Source organism: Triturus cristatus, chromosome 3_2 (genome assembly GCF_964204655.1).
Source record: "Triturus cristatus chromosome 3_2, aTriCri1.1, whole genome shotgun sequence".
Lineage (NCBI taxonomy): Eukaryota > Metazoa > Chordata > Amphibia > Caudata > Salamandridae > Triturus > Triturus cristatus.
The window spans coordinates 368597206-368614845 of NC_140584.1; the positions used below are offsets into that span (position 1 = coordinate 368597206).

General features: G+C 46.3%; 1 protein-coding gene across 8 annotated transcripts in view; it reads right to left on the minus strand.

The window, feature by feature from the left end:
* Nucleotides 1-17640, minus strand: part of LOC146857392 (uncharacterized) — a 35637-nt gene that overhangs the window by 16914 nt on the left and 1083 nt on the right. For 3 of the 8 annotated variants that reach the window (XM_085647885.1, XM_085647886.1, XM_085647888.1), the window contains exon 2: nt 6098-6145. In XM_085647885.1, the coding sequence (XP_085504011.1) occupies nt 6098-6145 (48 nt within the window). Of the gene's footprint in view, nt 1-6097; nt 6146-16538; nt 16644-17008; nt 17125-17157; nt 17233-17640 lie in introns of those variants that run through there. The other 5 variants (XM_085647882.1, XM_085647881.1, XM_085647887.1 and 2 more) reach the window with 4 other exon arrangements.

A 17640-nucleotide genomic window follows, 5' to 3' on the forward strand; every position in this document is an offset into this window, starting at 1 on the left:
TGGCAGGCATAGGAAGCCAACAAACAATTGCACAGCAAAAGATCAAATACGAACAAGACAAAAACTGTGGGCCACCCCAAGGAAGGACTAGAAGGCCTAGACCACCAGCGGGTCGGCCCTCCTCACAAACCTACCTTAGATTATCATGAAGAGTGTTATAAAGAAAAGAAAAACGTAGCTCTAGGTCATCAAGTTATATTGTTCGCACTATTTCCCCATATATCTGGTTGAAACAAAAATTGAGGAGGTCTGATTGGGCAGCTTTTCCATTGCCATGTGTGCTGCCATCTGTGACGATTAGGACACAAAGAGGATGTCACCTTGGTGACACCAGTATATAAACCTACTGCCATTCTCCTACTGATGACTACATCCAGGTCAACAGGCTTTATTGATGCACCGCAGGAAAAGGACACCAGTGGTGCCAGAGCAGTAGGGGTAGTAGTCAGGCCCCTCCAACAATTGTCTAATGGAAGAGGGCACCCCGCTAGATGCAAGGTGCTCTCATCATTCAAAGTCATACTGACAGCCACAATGACAGCTGATGCAAAGATCTAAGAAAGTATACAGATTCTGACTTGCTGGTTCCTGCAAAATCTCTACTAGGGAGACTGATTAAATATTGAAATGACAAAGTTGTTTAATTGGCAAACCTAATTTTAAAACAAAGAATATTCTTCCTAAATCCAACTGAGCTTAGATTGTGTTGCTTTATAAAGCATAGAGAGTGAAGACAATACCATGCTCAGGCCATTTGAAGGCTGTAGATTTTGGTGGCTATGCCCTGCATTTCTAGAGAGGAAGAAAAACGCAATGGGGATCAAAACCACTGTTGTTCATTGTTTACACGTGACTGGTACTCGTTGACCCCGCCTTGGTGTTTTTCCAATGAACCCTCTTAGCTGCCACATTCTCCTGCCCCTTTGCTCCTGATACAATGACTTTGACATGGGCAAATAACACTTTTGAACTAGCCGATGACATCCACAAACCTCTGTTTAGCATCCATGTTTGCTGTAGCAGGTATCTAGTTATGGTTTTTTTGTTGATAATCCAGCAGTATTATTTTCTTGGTAACCGAGAACAAAAGCATATTCCACAGTGGACATATAGTGAAAGCCTGCTTGCACCAATCCCACACCTCCCTAAACCCTCCCTTATCAGTCATCAGAGTCCAGTCCATAAGAGGACCACCATTTGCCCCAAATCTGATGATGCTTCTGCAGGCAGCCACTGGCAAGGTATATTGGCTTTTCTATCTGAACACACTAATCCATTCAGTTAGGGTGGAGGGGTGAGAGGATTTCCACCTATGGGCAATGTCACACTTGGCCATCATTTGTGGCTATTCCAACCATTATCCGCCCACCATGGGGCACCCCCACCCACGCTTCCATTTCCAGAGGTCTCATCCTAGTAATAACGGGTAGAGACTGAGTGCACAGGCCAGCTCCGGATCCCTGGAAATGAGAATATCCAAGTATAAGAAGCTTAGCCTCTGAATGGAAATGGACGATTGCCAGTCTATTGTGCTTTGGGCACCTTTAATAGGGACCAGGAGAGATTTGTGCCAGTTCACACAAAGACCTGAGGCAGCCCCCTACAGGAAAGTATCTCCAGGGCACCTGGGCGAGAGAGGTGGGGATTAGCTAGGAAGAGGATAATGTCATCAGCAGAAGTAATTTTGTCCTCCGCCTGCTAAATCCATTGCCATCACTGTAACCCGCTCAGATCAGTGAAAGAGTTGCACTAAAGGCGTGATGGCAAGTGCAAAGAGGAGTGGGGATAAAGGGCACCCCTGCCTAGTGCCCCTTTGGATCGGGAAGGAGTCTGACATTATTCCATTAACTCCCACTTGAGCAAAGGGGCGGTTAAACAGCAGTCCAGTGTAGGTAGTGAATTTGCGACCAAATCTGTTCCAACACCCTGAATGAGAAGGACCAATCAATAGAGTCGGAGGCCTTCTCGAAGTCTATTAAAAGAAGAGCACTCAAGTCTTTCAAGGTTTGAATGTAGGCCAAGGCTGGTTGTACTTGACGTATGCAGTGTCTAGTACTTCTGGTAGGCACAAAGCCACATTGGTCAGGATGAATAGGGCTGGGGAGGACACGCTGAAGCCCGCTGACAAATACCTTTGCATGTATCTTAACCTCCACATTGATCAATGAGATTGGGTGGTAAGAAGAGCATTGGCATGCTGACATTTACGAGTTGCAGTTAGAGCGCGTATATCCTCTTGCTCCAACTCTAATATTTGGTGCGCGAGTGTTACGCCTTGACAAAGTTTGGACTTCTCTTGGCGTTTGAAATAACCCAGTGCAAATTCCCGGACCATAGCCTTCCCGGCTGCCCAAAGGGTACCAGCAGAGGATACTGTGCCTGTGGTGAGTTCAAATTATGTGCGGATTTCTGTCTCCAGAAAATCTGTATAGTCAGAGTTAGCAAAGTGCCAGGCATTAAGGCACCAGATGGGGAGGCAAGCCACGCCTTCAGCCCCAAACTGGCCAGCAACGGGCGAGTGGCCAGAGGTGCCATGTGGGTGGATTGTAACCCCAGACAGGTGTATGAGGCCCATGGCGTGGAGGAGGATTAGGCCAATACAAGACAATGTTTCATGTACTGCTGGGATGTGCATATGTTCCCAAGTCTATGGGTGCCAGACCCTCCAGGCATCACACAGGCCCATGGATTCCATCCAAGTCTGCAGCTGCTTAGCAGGAGATATGCGACTTGCTCCAGGTACACTGGAGAAGTAAAAAGGGGGTCTGGGGAGGCGTTAAAGTTACCTCCTATTATCGTGGTCCCTTGTGGGAGCTCTAGTATGGTTTCTTCACTGCTGTCAGCAGTTATGGATGTCACCAGCAGCAGAAAGGACTTCTGGAGAAGGACTGCCACTCCCGCGAGCCCTCTGTGTACCCAAAATGGTACATCCGGTCATATATCCAAACCGCTTCATAAATGGCACTTTGAACCCAGCAAATGAGTCTCTTGCAATATTAAAACTGTAGGTTGGTACCTTTTGACATGGTGAAGGACCTCTGTTCGCTAAATCCAGTCAAGAAGACCGTAGACATTCAAACTTAAACCTAAACTGCCTCAGTTGTGTTAGTCTGAGTTTCAGTGTTGGTAAATGGTGGGTATGGGCACCAAGGCTGCAGTCAATCGTGAATGTATGCAGTGGTGGTCAGTATAGTGTGGGTCGGTGCATAGTGCTATGTCTGGTGCGAAAAGGTGGAAAAGAGCTATAAGATCAGTGCAAGCAAAACTTAATCAAGAAACCCATCCTCTCCCCACCCCCCAACTCCCCACCACCAGACACATCTTCCTTTAAAGCATCTGTCGTCTTGCAAGTGTGGCATTAGCAGGGATTGCCCAGTCGATGATGTCTCTATTGGAGAAGGTCGCCATGATCCGTGGCCTGTCTTGAATTCACACTCAGATAGCTGGTCACGGTCCAAGATGTACACCCCATGGTGCTCGAGGGAGCGATCATGGCTACAAGATCTTGCTCTCTCAGGATCTGAGGATCCTGATGAACTTCTGATGTAGCTCCTGCCTTTCCTTAACCATGTTCTCCTGCGAGACTTGGGTGGTGGATGCCGATTGTGGTGGTTGGCGGTGGGCTGATGGTTTTGGTCACCCACATCCAGACTGCCTCCGGAGTGTCAATGAAATATGTTTTACAGTCATGGATTACTTTGAGCCCGGCAGGGAATACGAGCATGTATTGTATGTGCATGGCCTGGCGTTTCTGCCCGACGTCCTCATAAGACTTTCACCATTGTTGGGCTGCCCTGGTGTAATCAGGGTAGATCATGATCTTTGCAGATTCAGAAGTCAGGGTTCCTACCGGATATTCCGCACGTGGGATTGCATCTCTGTAGTTCAGGGCCCGGGCTATCATGGGGAGAGGCGCCTTAGGATAAGGCCACTGAGCCATAGAACAATGCATCTTCTCGATTGTAAAAACAGGGGACAGCTGCCCTTTGGTACTCAGGATTTCAGCCATCTTTCTAGGAATTGCTCCAGGTGAAGGATCTTCCCGCTTTCTGGAAAACCAATGAAGCACAGGTTATTTCTCCGTGATCTATTTTCTGCATCTTCCACGCGGTGCTCCAGGACACTGGTGATCGAGAAATGCTTGGACACTGTGTTTAAGAGAAACCACCTCGTCCTCAAGGATAGACACCCTGCATTCAGCTTTACTCACCTGGTGGATGACATTTTGGAGATCTTGGTGCAGAAGAGACATCAATCTGTCCTTCCCCAAACTTAGTTTTGACCGCCTCTCAAGAGGATTGAATAGCTTGCAGTGTAGTCCCCAGGTCACCAGATGGGGAGGGCTGGTGCAATTAAAAGCTATCTGTCAACGTTTTGGTCCCCTGAGGCATTTGCACAGAAAACCTGTCTATTTTGGCATAGGTGTGAATGTTGGCCCCTTTGTCTTTCCCCATCTTGGTCATGAATAGAGATCAGGGCCGCAGAGGTCTAGCCACTGTGTATTGACGTTGCGGTGCAGTGCCTAGGTCGTGCTCCAACAATGGAGTAAAAGGGGAAGGCCATGCATTCACCAGCCCAGCCGTCTCCGAGGGGGTCCCCCCAGGTTTATTGCCTTTCCCCAAGTGGCCCAAATGCCTCTAGGGGACCCACTCAGGACCCTTCACAGTCAAGCAGGTGTCAGATTCCCAAGCCGCTTGCCACGGTCCCCCCGCATGGAGGGAGATAGATGGGGGGAAGCGCGAGCAGCTGGGTATGGGTCTGTAGCCGGGGTGATCCATTCACTCTCCAGCAGGGGCATCCCTTCTTCCCAAAAGTAGAAGGTGGTAGGCGTGAGGACCCAGAACCCCAGCAGTTGCCACAAGTCAGACTATTGCCGGTGGTTTGGCAGTGGGGGGGCTGCATCTTCGTGCAACTCTGATGCTGCGTCGATATGGGCAGGCCACACCACACGCAACAGCCTCAGTTGGCTGCACCTGGCCCAGCCGGCATGCAGACCACAGCTAAGGCCGCCACATCCTCTTCCTCCACGGTGTATACTCCTTTTTTCCCTGGGCCCCGGCAATCATCGGGTCCGACAAGGCACGCAGATCTGTGCAGAGGTGGCTGCACTCTCAGGCCTCAACCGCATCCGGGGAGCAGCCGCCCACCAGTTGTGATCCCTGGCAGGTAGCAGAACTGGTTCGGGGGCCATCTGGCAGCGGGGCTCCCTGGCAGCAGTACTAGCAGAGGAGAGTAGGCTTGGTAAGCCTCAGGATGCTCACGGATGATTGAGGAGTACTGGAGTGCTACAGAAATGTGGCCACCATCTTTGGCCTCCTTGGCCATACCTCCCCATATCCAGTTATGTTTATGTCAAGTCCCAAGACAGAACACAGGATTCTAATCGTTTCAGACTTTCTCATTTGAGAAATATCACCCCCACATAATCCCGTCCTTGCTCTCCCACCCATGGAGCCTACAAGGCAGGCGTTTTGAACATAGATTGTGGTAGCAGGCAAACAAAGTACCACAGAACTTTTCACAGGTGTTTGCCCTCAGTAAAGCCCCTTTTCTACCCAGGTAGGCAATTAATCGAGATATGTACCTTTCTGACTACTACTTGGCATCAACCTGTTTTTATGTTCATAGACACCCTAGGTCATCAATGACTTATTCATGTTAAACCAAGAGGCTTCAGAATTTGAACATACTTTTTACCATTCCTTTGACCGGTGCAGCGAGCTTCCCCCAGTTTTGCTACTCAGGCTTCATCTGGATCCACTACAGTTGCTATATGCCTAGAGTTTAATCTCTTTCACAGCCTGCCTAAACGGGACCTATATAAAATTCATGCCATTCGATGAGAGACAATATTAAATTGCTCCAAGAGCAAACATGGTTTTTAGGGCCCCTTTACTTGGGAAGTATTGTGCCATGTCACATTTCAGCTTTGTAACGGATGACTTCGGTGAGATGAAGCCAATCACATAGCCTTCTATAGTACTAGCATCAAAGACAGTGACAAGAACATTTTGATCATTGTTAAACCAGGCGCATTATTTACTATCTGACTTTTTACTTCATTGCATCTAGGGAAAACAAGGAAAGCAACACTGACCAGTGACTCTGGAGCCAGCAGCTGGTCTGCGTTGTCACCTTCCGCCATCTAAATACAAATTAAAAGAATTGTATTTTGCAGATTCATCTAAAATAACATTCATAAGTCAACAAATGACTAACCTTGCATGAAAAATCTTAGCATTGGTAATTAACATCCCACTCGACCATAGTTTGCCACCCACCCACCTCCAAGATACAAATTCAAAGCAATTAGTGCTTTATATACACAGTGCAAATGTATAAAATGGAGAACAAACTGTGTTAACCCCTTGAGTGCCCCGCCCTTTCCACGCCCTGTGCCGGGCGTTTCATTAGCCGGCGGGACTCATGACGAGATAGTCTCGTCATGGGCACAGCGCAACCGCGGCCCATGACGAGACCATCTCGTTATGGGCACTCAAGAGGTTAAAACAGTACATTCAAACATGAATATTAAATACAGTATATCATTTATCCAACTTATTGTATGGTGGGGTAATTGTAAACATTCAAAATGGCAATATAACACATACATCAGCTGTCTGGTTTTCAGTTTCTAATGATTTTCACCAGCAAACACCCACAGGATGAAAATCCCCATTTAAAGTTTGAAACCGAAAAGCAACGGTATGAGCTACTAGAGGCAAGTAGTGCTCACGTTGAGCTGCAGCAGCAGATGCAGACCGAAGGGCAGGGACAGAAAAGGCTAGAAGTCCCATGTATTCCCCACCAGTGCTGCCTGACCTATGGTTTAGCACAGTAGACTGCACTGGTGGTGAGAAGCTAGGAGGCAGGTTAAGGGTTTCGTCCAGGCCTTAAAAGCAGAGATTCTGCCTCTTTCTGTTACTGTTGCCAGCCACCAAGGACCCTGCATGGGATCCAGGAAACAGGCACGAAGCCCACCCCTTGAGGAGGTCTTAATGCCTGCCAGACAATTGATACATACAGGCACTTACTGGCAGAGGGAACATGAGTGCAGACTGTGGTTTCAGTCTTCTCAGGCTAGTATAATGCCTTTCTGCTACTTACGCTCTAATGTTATGCCCAAGAAATGAAGTAAAAGCATTGACATTTGATGTGAAAAGGAGACAGAAAGTGCTACCATTTAGTGAGGTTGAATTGCACAAAGCTAAACCAGAAACCTTGCGCTCAATCACAGCTTTACCCAAATAAGCAAACTGTGTGTACTCAGGCAAATACTTTATTTCACGGAGTCTCCTTTTAATTCTTAATCACATTTATGCAAGTAGAATTAGTACCTCCTGTAGACAACAAACGATGTCTTCGATTTTCTGAAAGGCTACGAAAAAACGGTCCTGTTCAATGATTTTGTCAGTGGTCTTTCCTTTGTGCAGCATCACACCTTGGAATATATTTTCTTCTATGGCCTTTTTACACTGTGAGAAATTGTTCCCTTTCCTGTCTATCATTACCTCAAACACTGCTATTTGCCGACAAATAGCTCGATGAGCATCAATGATTGTAGAGTCACGTTTCTGTCACTCAAGTGATAACTCTGATAACCCCTGAAGACCATCATACATGAGGTGAAGATTAGCAACAAACTCGATAGATGATAATCGCCTCCCTAGGCCTGTGTACATATTTCGTGTTTAACTGTCACAGGAACCATCATCAGCTGCACTAGTAAAGTGCTTGTAGAGAGGATAAGCATTCCAAATAGCCTCCACTGTTCTGAAGCTTGATGCAACCCAACGAGTATCTAACACTCTACCTATTCTGCAAAGCTAAATGTCAAGAGCTTCTGCCCATTCTCTTAGCTCCAAACAGTTTTTATCAGATGTAGCAAATAGAGAATACAGCTCATCAAGTACGTTTTTTAAATGATTTGTAGTGCCAATATCTTTCATGACATCATGAACGACAAGTGCCAAGCGATGTTGTGTTGAGCAGTGCCAGGCTACAATATTGGGAGAGATATTTTCTTGCAACCTCTTCACAACACCACTGTGGCGGTCAAAGTCCTCACTTATGTTAATTGAATCTTTTTTTAGTGCAGATAGTAAACTGTTTACTATGCCATCAGCTGACAAATCACTCTGCTTAATGAGGTCAACAAAAATATTGGCTGGGGAGCCCATGCCAGGTAGCTGCATTCGCATGTACACAATTAAAGAACTTTACCTATTTAACGCAGTGGCTTCATCTAGTAAAAGACTTACTTTTGGGGAAAGTTCAATCATTTTGGCAAATATCTTCCTCTTCATTTCTTAGGATATGTGGCGTTGTATGTTTGAGCAAGCTAAATTGGAGTGCAAAACTTTCCCCATATACAGTCCATTCAACTGGTGGCAGTCTATCTCGGTTTCGAAACCATATGTTGGCGTGTTCAGCTTTGCTTCCTTATAAGCTACCCGGAATATTTTGGCTGTTGCTACATTTGTACTGATTGCGCTTTTGCAGTTACTTGCAATACAGGACAATTTTTAGCGTTTTCTAAGATTGTTTTGAAAGTTGCAACATGAGCCTTGCTCTGTGCATGTTCTCCAATCTTTTTTCTCAATGATTAATGCTGGTGTTCTATATTGGTGCCATATGCCTTCACAGTAGACTCAGTCCATTCTTTGGACAATTTTATGCCCCTGGATTTCTCAGCACCAAGATCACGGACTTGGCAACACACAGAACAGCCAAGGTTAGGGCCTTTAACAATTAACCACGGATGCTTGCGTTGGAAATAACATTTTTTGTCATGTTTCCAACCTTTAGGAAGAATACCTTTCCTAAAAACTCTGTCTGAATGTGGTTTCAGTGATAATATGTCAAACTGTTTGTTAGTGCGTGTTGTTTCCTCTGTCTCTGTTGCAATCTCCACAGCATGATGCTGCTCATCTCTAAGAGGACCATCTTCTGTCTTTCCTTCTGTAGGGGCGATAATGCTGCTGCTAGCAGTAGTGTCACTCTGATCTAGTGCCTTCTCTCGCACGCCATCTTCCTTGTTCCCTTCATCCATTGGAAGTACATGGTCTTTCTAGCAAATTTGCTAGCAGACTCCTCATCATCTTTGGGCTTACATTTTGTGAAGTAGCTTGAAATCTTCTTCTGTCCAGTGTGCGACATTCTAGAGAAGCAAAGTGAAAGAAAACACGCTAGACATGTGCAAAGTGTGATGCCAATTCATCTATATTTATTTGCAGTTTGCACCAAAGACATTTCTGCATCTGCGCATCTATTATCATCCATGACTGACTACAAGTACAACCTAAATGGATCCTACTTTGCCTACCAAAATTCAGGCCTCTTCCAATTCATAACCCTGCCTGCACTGCAGCGCTCACTGGAAAGACACACAAAGTCTTTAACGTTTGCCTCACTTTTAAGCTTTGGCTTCCAGGTATTACTACAAAAGCAGGATGAAGTGGTAGTGTACAGAGTTAGTTACACACTGTGATTCACAAACATTATTAATTAATGGACATTCAGGGCCGGACTGGGAAACCAAAGCAGCCCTGGTAAGTTTTGTTAGACCAGCCCTCATAAAGGTGCGTAGCAAGCGAGCACAGCGAGCTTAACGACTGCTAGAGGTGTTTTTGGGGGGGAATTCCCCCCTCAAGAACATTTTATGAAAAGAAAGACCAAAATGGTGCACAACACATTTCTCATTACATATTTAGCTGTATTAACTTTCAAAGCATAGTAAATCGTAAATGATGACCTCACATAAGTACCTAGGCCATAAACCATGGAAATGTCACACATAAGCATCCAGGCCATAAAGCATGGAAATGTCACACATAGGCATCCAAGGCCATAAAGCATGGAAATGTCACACATAGGCATCCAAGGCCAGAAAGCATGGAAATGTCACACATAGGCATCCAAGGCCAGAAAGCATGGAAATGTCACACATAGGCATCCAAGGCCAGAAAGCATGGAAATGTCACACATAGGCATCCAAGGCCAGAAAGCATGGAAATGTCACACATGAGTACTCAGACAAGGAAGCATGGAAAAGTCACACAAAGGCACCCAGGCTAGAAAGCATGGAAACATAACACAGAGGCAAAAAGGCCAGAAAGCATGGAAACGTCACACAAAGGCACCCAGGCCAGAAAGCATGAACATGTCAAACAAAGCCACCCAAGCAGTGCTTAATTTGAAAAAAGAATAAGTTCCTGGGTCCTCGTCAGAAGGCCATTGCAGCCTGCACCACCCATTGCACCTGACGCTGCTGCCAACGATACTACCATCACACTCCTACAAGAATGACGATTCAGTTCGTATCGGCAAGAGGCGAGGGGAGCTGGGGAATGAGATGAGATGGGAATGAAGGAGGTCCCCAGGCATATCCCAGAGGCCTGGACAAGAGGGATGATTTGCTTACGCAGAGAGGGGGTGAGCAACTGTAAATGATCTCCTTAGATGGGGGGGCACATCGGGGGAGAAGTAGGGGGCAGAGGCGCACTGACATGGGGGTGGGGGGGGGAGGGGACGAGTTGGGGTTGGGAGGGAAGATACTCTTAATGAACACGGGGACCCGTGATGTAATGAACAGTCATTGTTAATTTGGAAAATAATAAAAAATGTTTCAACAAAAAAAAAAAAAAAAAAAAAAAAAAAAAAGGATTGACGATTCAGAGTATTCAAGGCCCCCCAAGTTATATGAATGGTTTGGGCGGAAGGTATTAGTCATTTTCAATGTATATCGAATTAAACAACTGTTGATGTGTTCATCTTTAAATTAGATAAACAGCGCCACCATGTGGCTGACTGCCATAAATGCTGGTGTTGACAATTAAGTATGGGAAAACACTGGCTCAAATTAAGCAATGTACAGGGATCTGCAAAGAGGAAGTATAGTTAAGGAAAAACAAGATCACCACCAAAATATCACAGCACATAACACTTTTGCTGACAATGTTTTTACGTGCAGTTAAATTGTAGATTGTGTGACTCACTTATTACGGAATTAGTAATGTGTTGGAGAGAACTCACAATTCATAATCTGGAGGTGTTATGACTGTCCCCCGGTCCAATGTGGCCCATGAATTTGAGAGAGTAAGCATATCATTATATAGTTACCCAGAATTAGCTTGACAGAGCAATTCTGCTGACACAGAATTGTAATGGATATCATTATTTTCATAATTGTGTGTGTCTATATCTGACATGGTTATCCCTGGGCAGATTTCTCTGCCACAGAATATATAGAGCTCTACAAGTTATTATTGGTGCAACAATACTGCAAACAGTGCTGAATAAATGTATTCGTCCAAAAACGAAATGAGCCTATTTTAGGCAAATGTGCTTTTGCCTCAAAATGTGAATCCCCCTATTTTGCCCATTAAAAAATGTATTTTACAAAAAATGCTAGAACAAAATAAAGATAATAAAAATTTGTAAAATAAAAAAAATATATGTGAGAAAACAACACATACAATTCAAGACAAAAGATTGCTCTTCTTGCTACAAAAACAGATTGATTTATATAGAGGGCCTCATTTATGAAACCCCGTGGGCCCCCAGAATGTCACTTTTTGTGCTGCCCAGGTGGCACATGAGCCTGCTCCATATTTACCAAGTAGCACTAAGCCACTTTTTTAGGTCGAGCATTCGAAACCTCTTATATATATTTCGGTATATACTTTAGTATATACTTATGTGTGTATGTACTTTGTGGGCTCTGGAGATCAGCCCTAGAACTTGTCTGCTTCTGCTTAGGGACTTATTTTCTGTTCAACTCCCTCTATTTAACTGTCTTGATAGAAAACGACCAGCAGAGGTCAGTAAAATACCAGAATTATTTTCTGCTGAGGGACTTTGTTTTTTTAATTTTCTGGCCACTGCCTCTATCTAACTTTAATAATAGTAAACGACCAGCAGAGTAAAAAAAAAAAAAAAAAAACAGAATCACTTTAGCACTCTCTAGATTCCATTCCATAGAAATGGTCTTCCTAGACAATAATATTTTTTTCGAATCTTGTATTTTCAGTGATATGACCACCAAAGGCCCTGATGTTATATTAAAAACCGAGCTTTGGACTATACCATTTCCTGCTGAGAGGCAATATCTCTCTCCATGTGTTCCCATACCTGGTGCGTCACGCAGTTTGGTGCTTATTTTCCCTCCATGTTAAAGAACAGTAGATGTTTCAGCACCCAGGCTAATTTGCAGCATGGCTAAATACATACAAGGTCTTAAAGGCGAGACCGATTAAATTGCAAATGTTTGTTTGGTTAATGCTGCCTCGTAAATATCGTTCCCTTTAACACAGTTTTCTGCGTTAAAGCAGCGTGCAATGGGTGTTTCTAGGGGCGTTCTCAGCAACCTCCGTGGCTTTTTGACATTGCCCCAGATTTAGGAGAAATCGTAACTCTGAGGTAGTGCCAAAAATGTACGCCTCCAATGGGAGGCACAACGAGGAGAAATATTGTTATTTTTCCTTGTTTTTCCATTTTCTATGTGTGCTGCAGCACACATAGCAAGAAGAAAAAGCTTTGATTGTTTTTGTACAGGAGGGTTTCCATTCCTGGCCTAAAATAATCATCCCTGCAACCCAGACACCCATGCACCACGGTGCAAAGGTGCCTGCCTTGGCGCACGGCAGCCCGTTGTGTGCCGGCGCAGGGGAAAAGGACAGGATTATGGCGTATGCCATAGATACGGCGTGTCTTGCCCTTTTTTTTAGCGTACGGCAGTGCAGCAGGAAAGCATGCAGTGCTGCCCTACGGCTAAAGCTCATAAATTAACCCCAGAGTTTTTATTTTTGAAAATTATGAGCTGCAAATGAGACATCTAAATTCACGCACAAAAATGTAATTATTAGTCATGTGTAGCATAGTCAAATTTGCCAAATGGCCAACTCTACTTGGAGCTTGTTTCAGCAAATACCAATTTAACCCCTACGATGCTCATAACAAGCTGGACTCGTCATGGCACACAGTGGTCGTGTGCTCATGACTAGTCCAGCTCGTCATGAAACATCGCGTCGGAAATCCCTCTGGTGCGGGCACCAGAGGGATTTACTTTAAGCTAAAATAGCACCAGGAGCTGGGGAAGAGCTTCCCCAGCTCCCGAGGCCCCACGCTGGTTTCCCTGAAATGACGATCGTCGCGCACGTCGCGCTGACGTCATTTCAGTGAAAACCGAAACTGAAATGAGCCAAGAGGCTCATTTCAGTTTCAGTTTCTACATGCTCAGGGGGCCATCTCAGCCCCCTGAGCACGTAGAAACTCAGGAGAGGTATCGTTGGAAAGGGAAGAATCTCCCCTTTCCAATGGTACCCATCCCTAGTGGATCCCTGCTTGGAGATCGCCCCAGGAGGGTGATCCCCAAGCAGGGATCCACCCACTAGGCACCAGAGAGGGGGGGAGCGGCCCCTTGGGCAAGGGCCTTTGCTCCCCCCATATTGTTTTGGGCACCATTAGTCTTTCTGCCCCCCCGGGGTAGATGGGGGCAGTAGCCCCCAATCTGCCCCCCCGGGAGAATAGAAAGCCCACTAGACACCAGGGATTTTCTATTTAGTTATTCATTGGGGGTGGGGTTGCCCAAAACGGGCATGTCGATGCCCCCCCCCCCCCCCCCCAGGCAAAAAAATCAGTCTTTCAGCCCCCGGGGGGGGGGGGCAGATGGGGCAGTAGCCACCAATCTGCCCACCCGGTGTGGCAGAAGGCCCACAAATGCCAGAGATTTTGTTTTTGTCCCATTTTTTTTGGGGGGGGGGGGTGAAGGGGGCTGCCTGAAATGGGCACGCCAATGCCCCCCCACCCCCACTACAGCCTTTCTGCCCCCCGGAAAGCAGATGGAGTAGTAGCCACCAATCTGTCCCCCCCGAGGGGGGCAAAAACCCCACTAGACGCCAGGGATTTTTTATTTTTTATTAGGGTGGGGGCATTAGCATGACCATTTTTGGCAACCCCCACCCTATTTAAAATTTCCTAAAAAAAAATCCCTGGCGTCTAGTAGGCTTTCTGCCCCCACTGGGGGGGCAGATGGGGGCATTAGCCCCCAATCTGCACCCCCGGGGTGGTGAAGAGCCCACTAGTCGCCATTGTTTTTTTTAGGGCAATTTTGAATTAGAGTGGGGCAGCTCAAAACAGGCATGTCCATGCCCCCGCCCCCTCCCCCACAAAAATTGCAGCCTTCCGCCACCCCTGGGGAGTAGATGGGGCAGTAGCCACCAATCTGGCCCCCCGGGGGGGCAAAAAGCCCACTAGACGCCAGGGATTTTTTGGGACAAATTTTTATTAGGGTGGGGGCATTGATATGACCGTTTTATGCAACCCCCACACTAATTAAAATTTGCTCTAAAAAATCCCTGGTGTATAGTAGGCTTTCTGCCCCCCTGATGGGGGCATTAGCCCGCAGTCTGCCCCACCAAGGGGGGGGGGCAAAAAGCCCTCTAGTCGCCAGGGATTTGTTTGGGGCAAATTTGAATTAAGGTGGGGGCTGCCCAAAACAGGCATGGCCATGCCCCCACCCCCTCCCCTGCAAAAATTACAGCCTTCCTGCCCCCCGGGGGCAAAAAGCCCAGTAGACGCCAGGGATATTTTGGGCAAATTTTAATTAGGGTGGGAGCATTGGCATGCCTGTTTTGGGAAGCCCCCACCCTAATTAAAATTTGCCCAAAAAACTCCATGGCGTCTATTGAACTTTCAGCCCCCCCCTGGGGGGCAGATGGGGGAATTAGCCCCCAATGTGCCCCACCTGTGGGGGCAAAAAGCCCACTAGATGCCAGGTTTTTTTGGGGGGCAAATTTGAATTAGAGTGGGGCTGCCCGAAACGTGCATACCCATGCCCCCATCCCCTAAACAAATAGCCGCAGTGTTTATGCCCCCTTGGGGGCATATCAGGGCAACCCCACCCCCTGATATCCACTCCAGGGCGGCAGAAAGCAGACTAGGCACAGATTTGTTTTTAGCAATATGCCTACCTGTTGATTTTGGGCCCTAGCGCAGCCGGCACATAGGGAAACCTAGCAAACCTGTACATTTTTAAAAACTAGACACCCAGGGAAATCCCGGATGGGGTGACTTGACTGGCTTTCACCAGGTTCTGTTACCCAGAATCCCTTGCAAACCTAAAAACAAACTCATTTTCCTCACATTTCTGTTGTGGAAAGTTCTGGAATCTGCGTGGATCCACAAAATTCCACCCACCCCGCGTTCCCCAAAGCCTTCCGATAAAAACGGGGCCTCACTCATGTGGGAGGCCCAAGTACCCGCGACAGGCAGGGGCCCAAAACGTATTGAGGCGACATCAAAATTGCCTATCACAAAACAACCTGGTTTTGCAAGGGGGGTCACCTGGGTTTTTGGCCCCGTGCTTGGCGGCCATCTAGGGTAACCTACCAAGCCCACACATTTCTGAAAACTAGCCACCGGGGGCTTCCAGGGAGGTATGGCTTGCATGGATCCACCAACGTTTCCATACCCAGAATCCCCTGCAAACCTCAATTTTAGCTGAAATAAAAATAACTTTTTTCACACATGTGTGTGTGGTAAAGTTGTGGCATCAGCGGGCTCACACAAATTTCCCACCACCCAGCATTACCCAAGGTCTCCCGGTAAAAATGGTGCCTCACTTGTGTAGGAGGCCGAAGTACCCGCGACAGGCAAGGGCCCAAAACGTAGTGACTGCTGAGTGTGGAACATGATCATATAGTGGTCTGTCCAGGAAAGGGGATCTGGGGGTCACATCTCATCTGGTCTGTGTTGGAGAAGACCAGATCTAGTAGATGGCCTGCTCTATGAGTGGCATCTTCAACTCTTTGGGTAAGTCCCATTAATTCGAGGGAAGAAAGAAGTTTATTAACCTCATGATCGGCAAGATTTTCCCCATGGAAATTAAAATCTCAGAGCAAGAGAAATTTGTTTGCAGCAAGTACATGTAGTGCAAGATGTTCTACCAGGAGATCTACAAATTTGGCTCTAGGTCCTGGAGGCCGATACACTAAAGCACCGTACCAACTGTCAGGAGAAGACAGAAAAACCTTAAAAATCCTTAATTCTAAACAATCGTTGCAGACTGTAAAAACCCATTTCACATCCAAGTGATTTTTAAAAGCGATGGCAATACCTCCTCCTATTTTAGTATCTCTATCCAAATGAATACATTTATAATTCTCTGGTATAGCCAAAGTAATCATGGAGTGATTCGAGGGGCATAGCCAGGTTTCAGTAAAAAAACATAAAACAGGATCATGCGAGACAATCATGTCCCATATTTCAAATGGATATTTGGCAAGGGATCTTACAGTACACAGAATATTTTTCTGAATCATGGTGACTGGCTCTAGAGATCTACCCAGGGCTTGAGGATCTCCTGCAGATGTTACCATTTGAAATTGACAATGGTTGCAGGTAACCGGCCCTTCCAAGATGTGCGGGAGCTTCTGAATGCAGTTCAAGTGAGAACAATTATTCACTTGAGCGCGCATTTTGATTTGATTCAAGGATTCAGCTGAATAGTATAAGGAGGGTGAATGGCACATATTTACCTTAATTTTGGCAGCGTTTCTGGCCTTTGGGCGCGGACGGGCGCAGACGGGCTTACCTTTGGCACGCCGCCGGCGCGTACACGTTTGCATCCTCGCTAATAGAGCCCGAGGAGCGAAACACTAGCGCGCTGATGGCAGTTTCCCCCCCAAGATGTCCGCCTGCTCCGGCGACGGAGCGAGTGCGTGCCTTCCCGCCCGAAACCCAGCACCTAATCGGCCAAGCAACAGGCAGGGATCGAGAGCCCAACAATAACAAGCTTAAAAACGTGAGTACAATGAAATTTCAATACTAACATACGGCGCAAATTTTAAAAGCGTGTGACTGCTCCCGGCTTCCGCCTCAGGAGACAGATTCCTAATGTAATAGTAAAGTGTGGCATGACATCATTATTTAAGTATAAGTACAGGATGCTCGATGCACTATAGGTAGTTCCGGGTGATCTACCAGATATTATACATATGACATATACCTCATATTTCATGAGGAGACGAGCAGTATTAGCTGCAAGAGGGTCCTCAGAGCATGAAACCTCGCTATCACAGGACATTTCATATCACATTGACGCTAAGCATGTTGTGAAGGAGAATGAAAAGGAGACATCTTGCCATCGCTAATAACCTGCTTCTGGGAGTGAAATGGTCGAACCCTCCGTATCTCGCGTCAGAAGATACCCCTGGAGAGGGCCCCATATATCCTTAGGCCTAGAAGCACGTGGGAGCGTTTCAGCGTAAGTGGTCAGCTATTCCTGGCAATAGATTAAGTCATCTAACCACTCCTTAAACTTCGGTGCTCGCCACCTACCCCATCTGCAAGCCACTTTACGTTTAGCCAATAGTAGCGATATGACAATGTAGCGGCGATTCAGCTCCTTTATATAATTATATAATATATATAATGATTTAGATAATCTCCTTTATATAGCTACACCCAGGACAAGGTCATGTTTTACTACAATTAGTAGATTACCTGATGCGACTGAGACACGACAGTGGTGCATTCTTTGACTTGTAGTCCTGGTTGCATTCAATTAAACCAATTAGGCTAATATATCATCCGAAAAGTATCAAAAAAGTATTTGTGAAAGGGAAAACCAGGACTGGA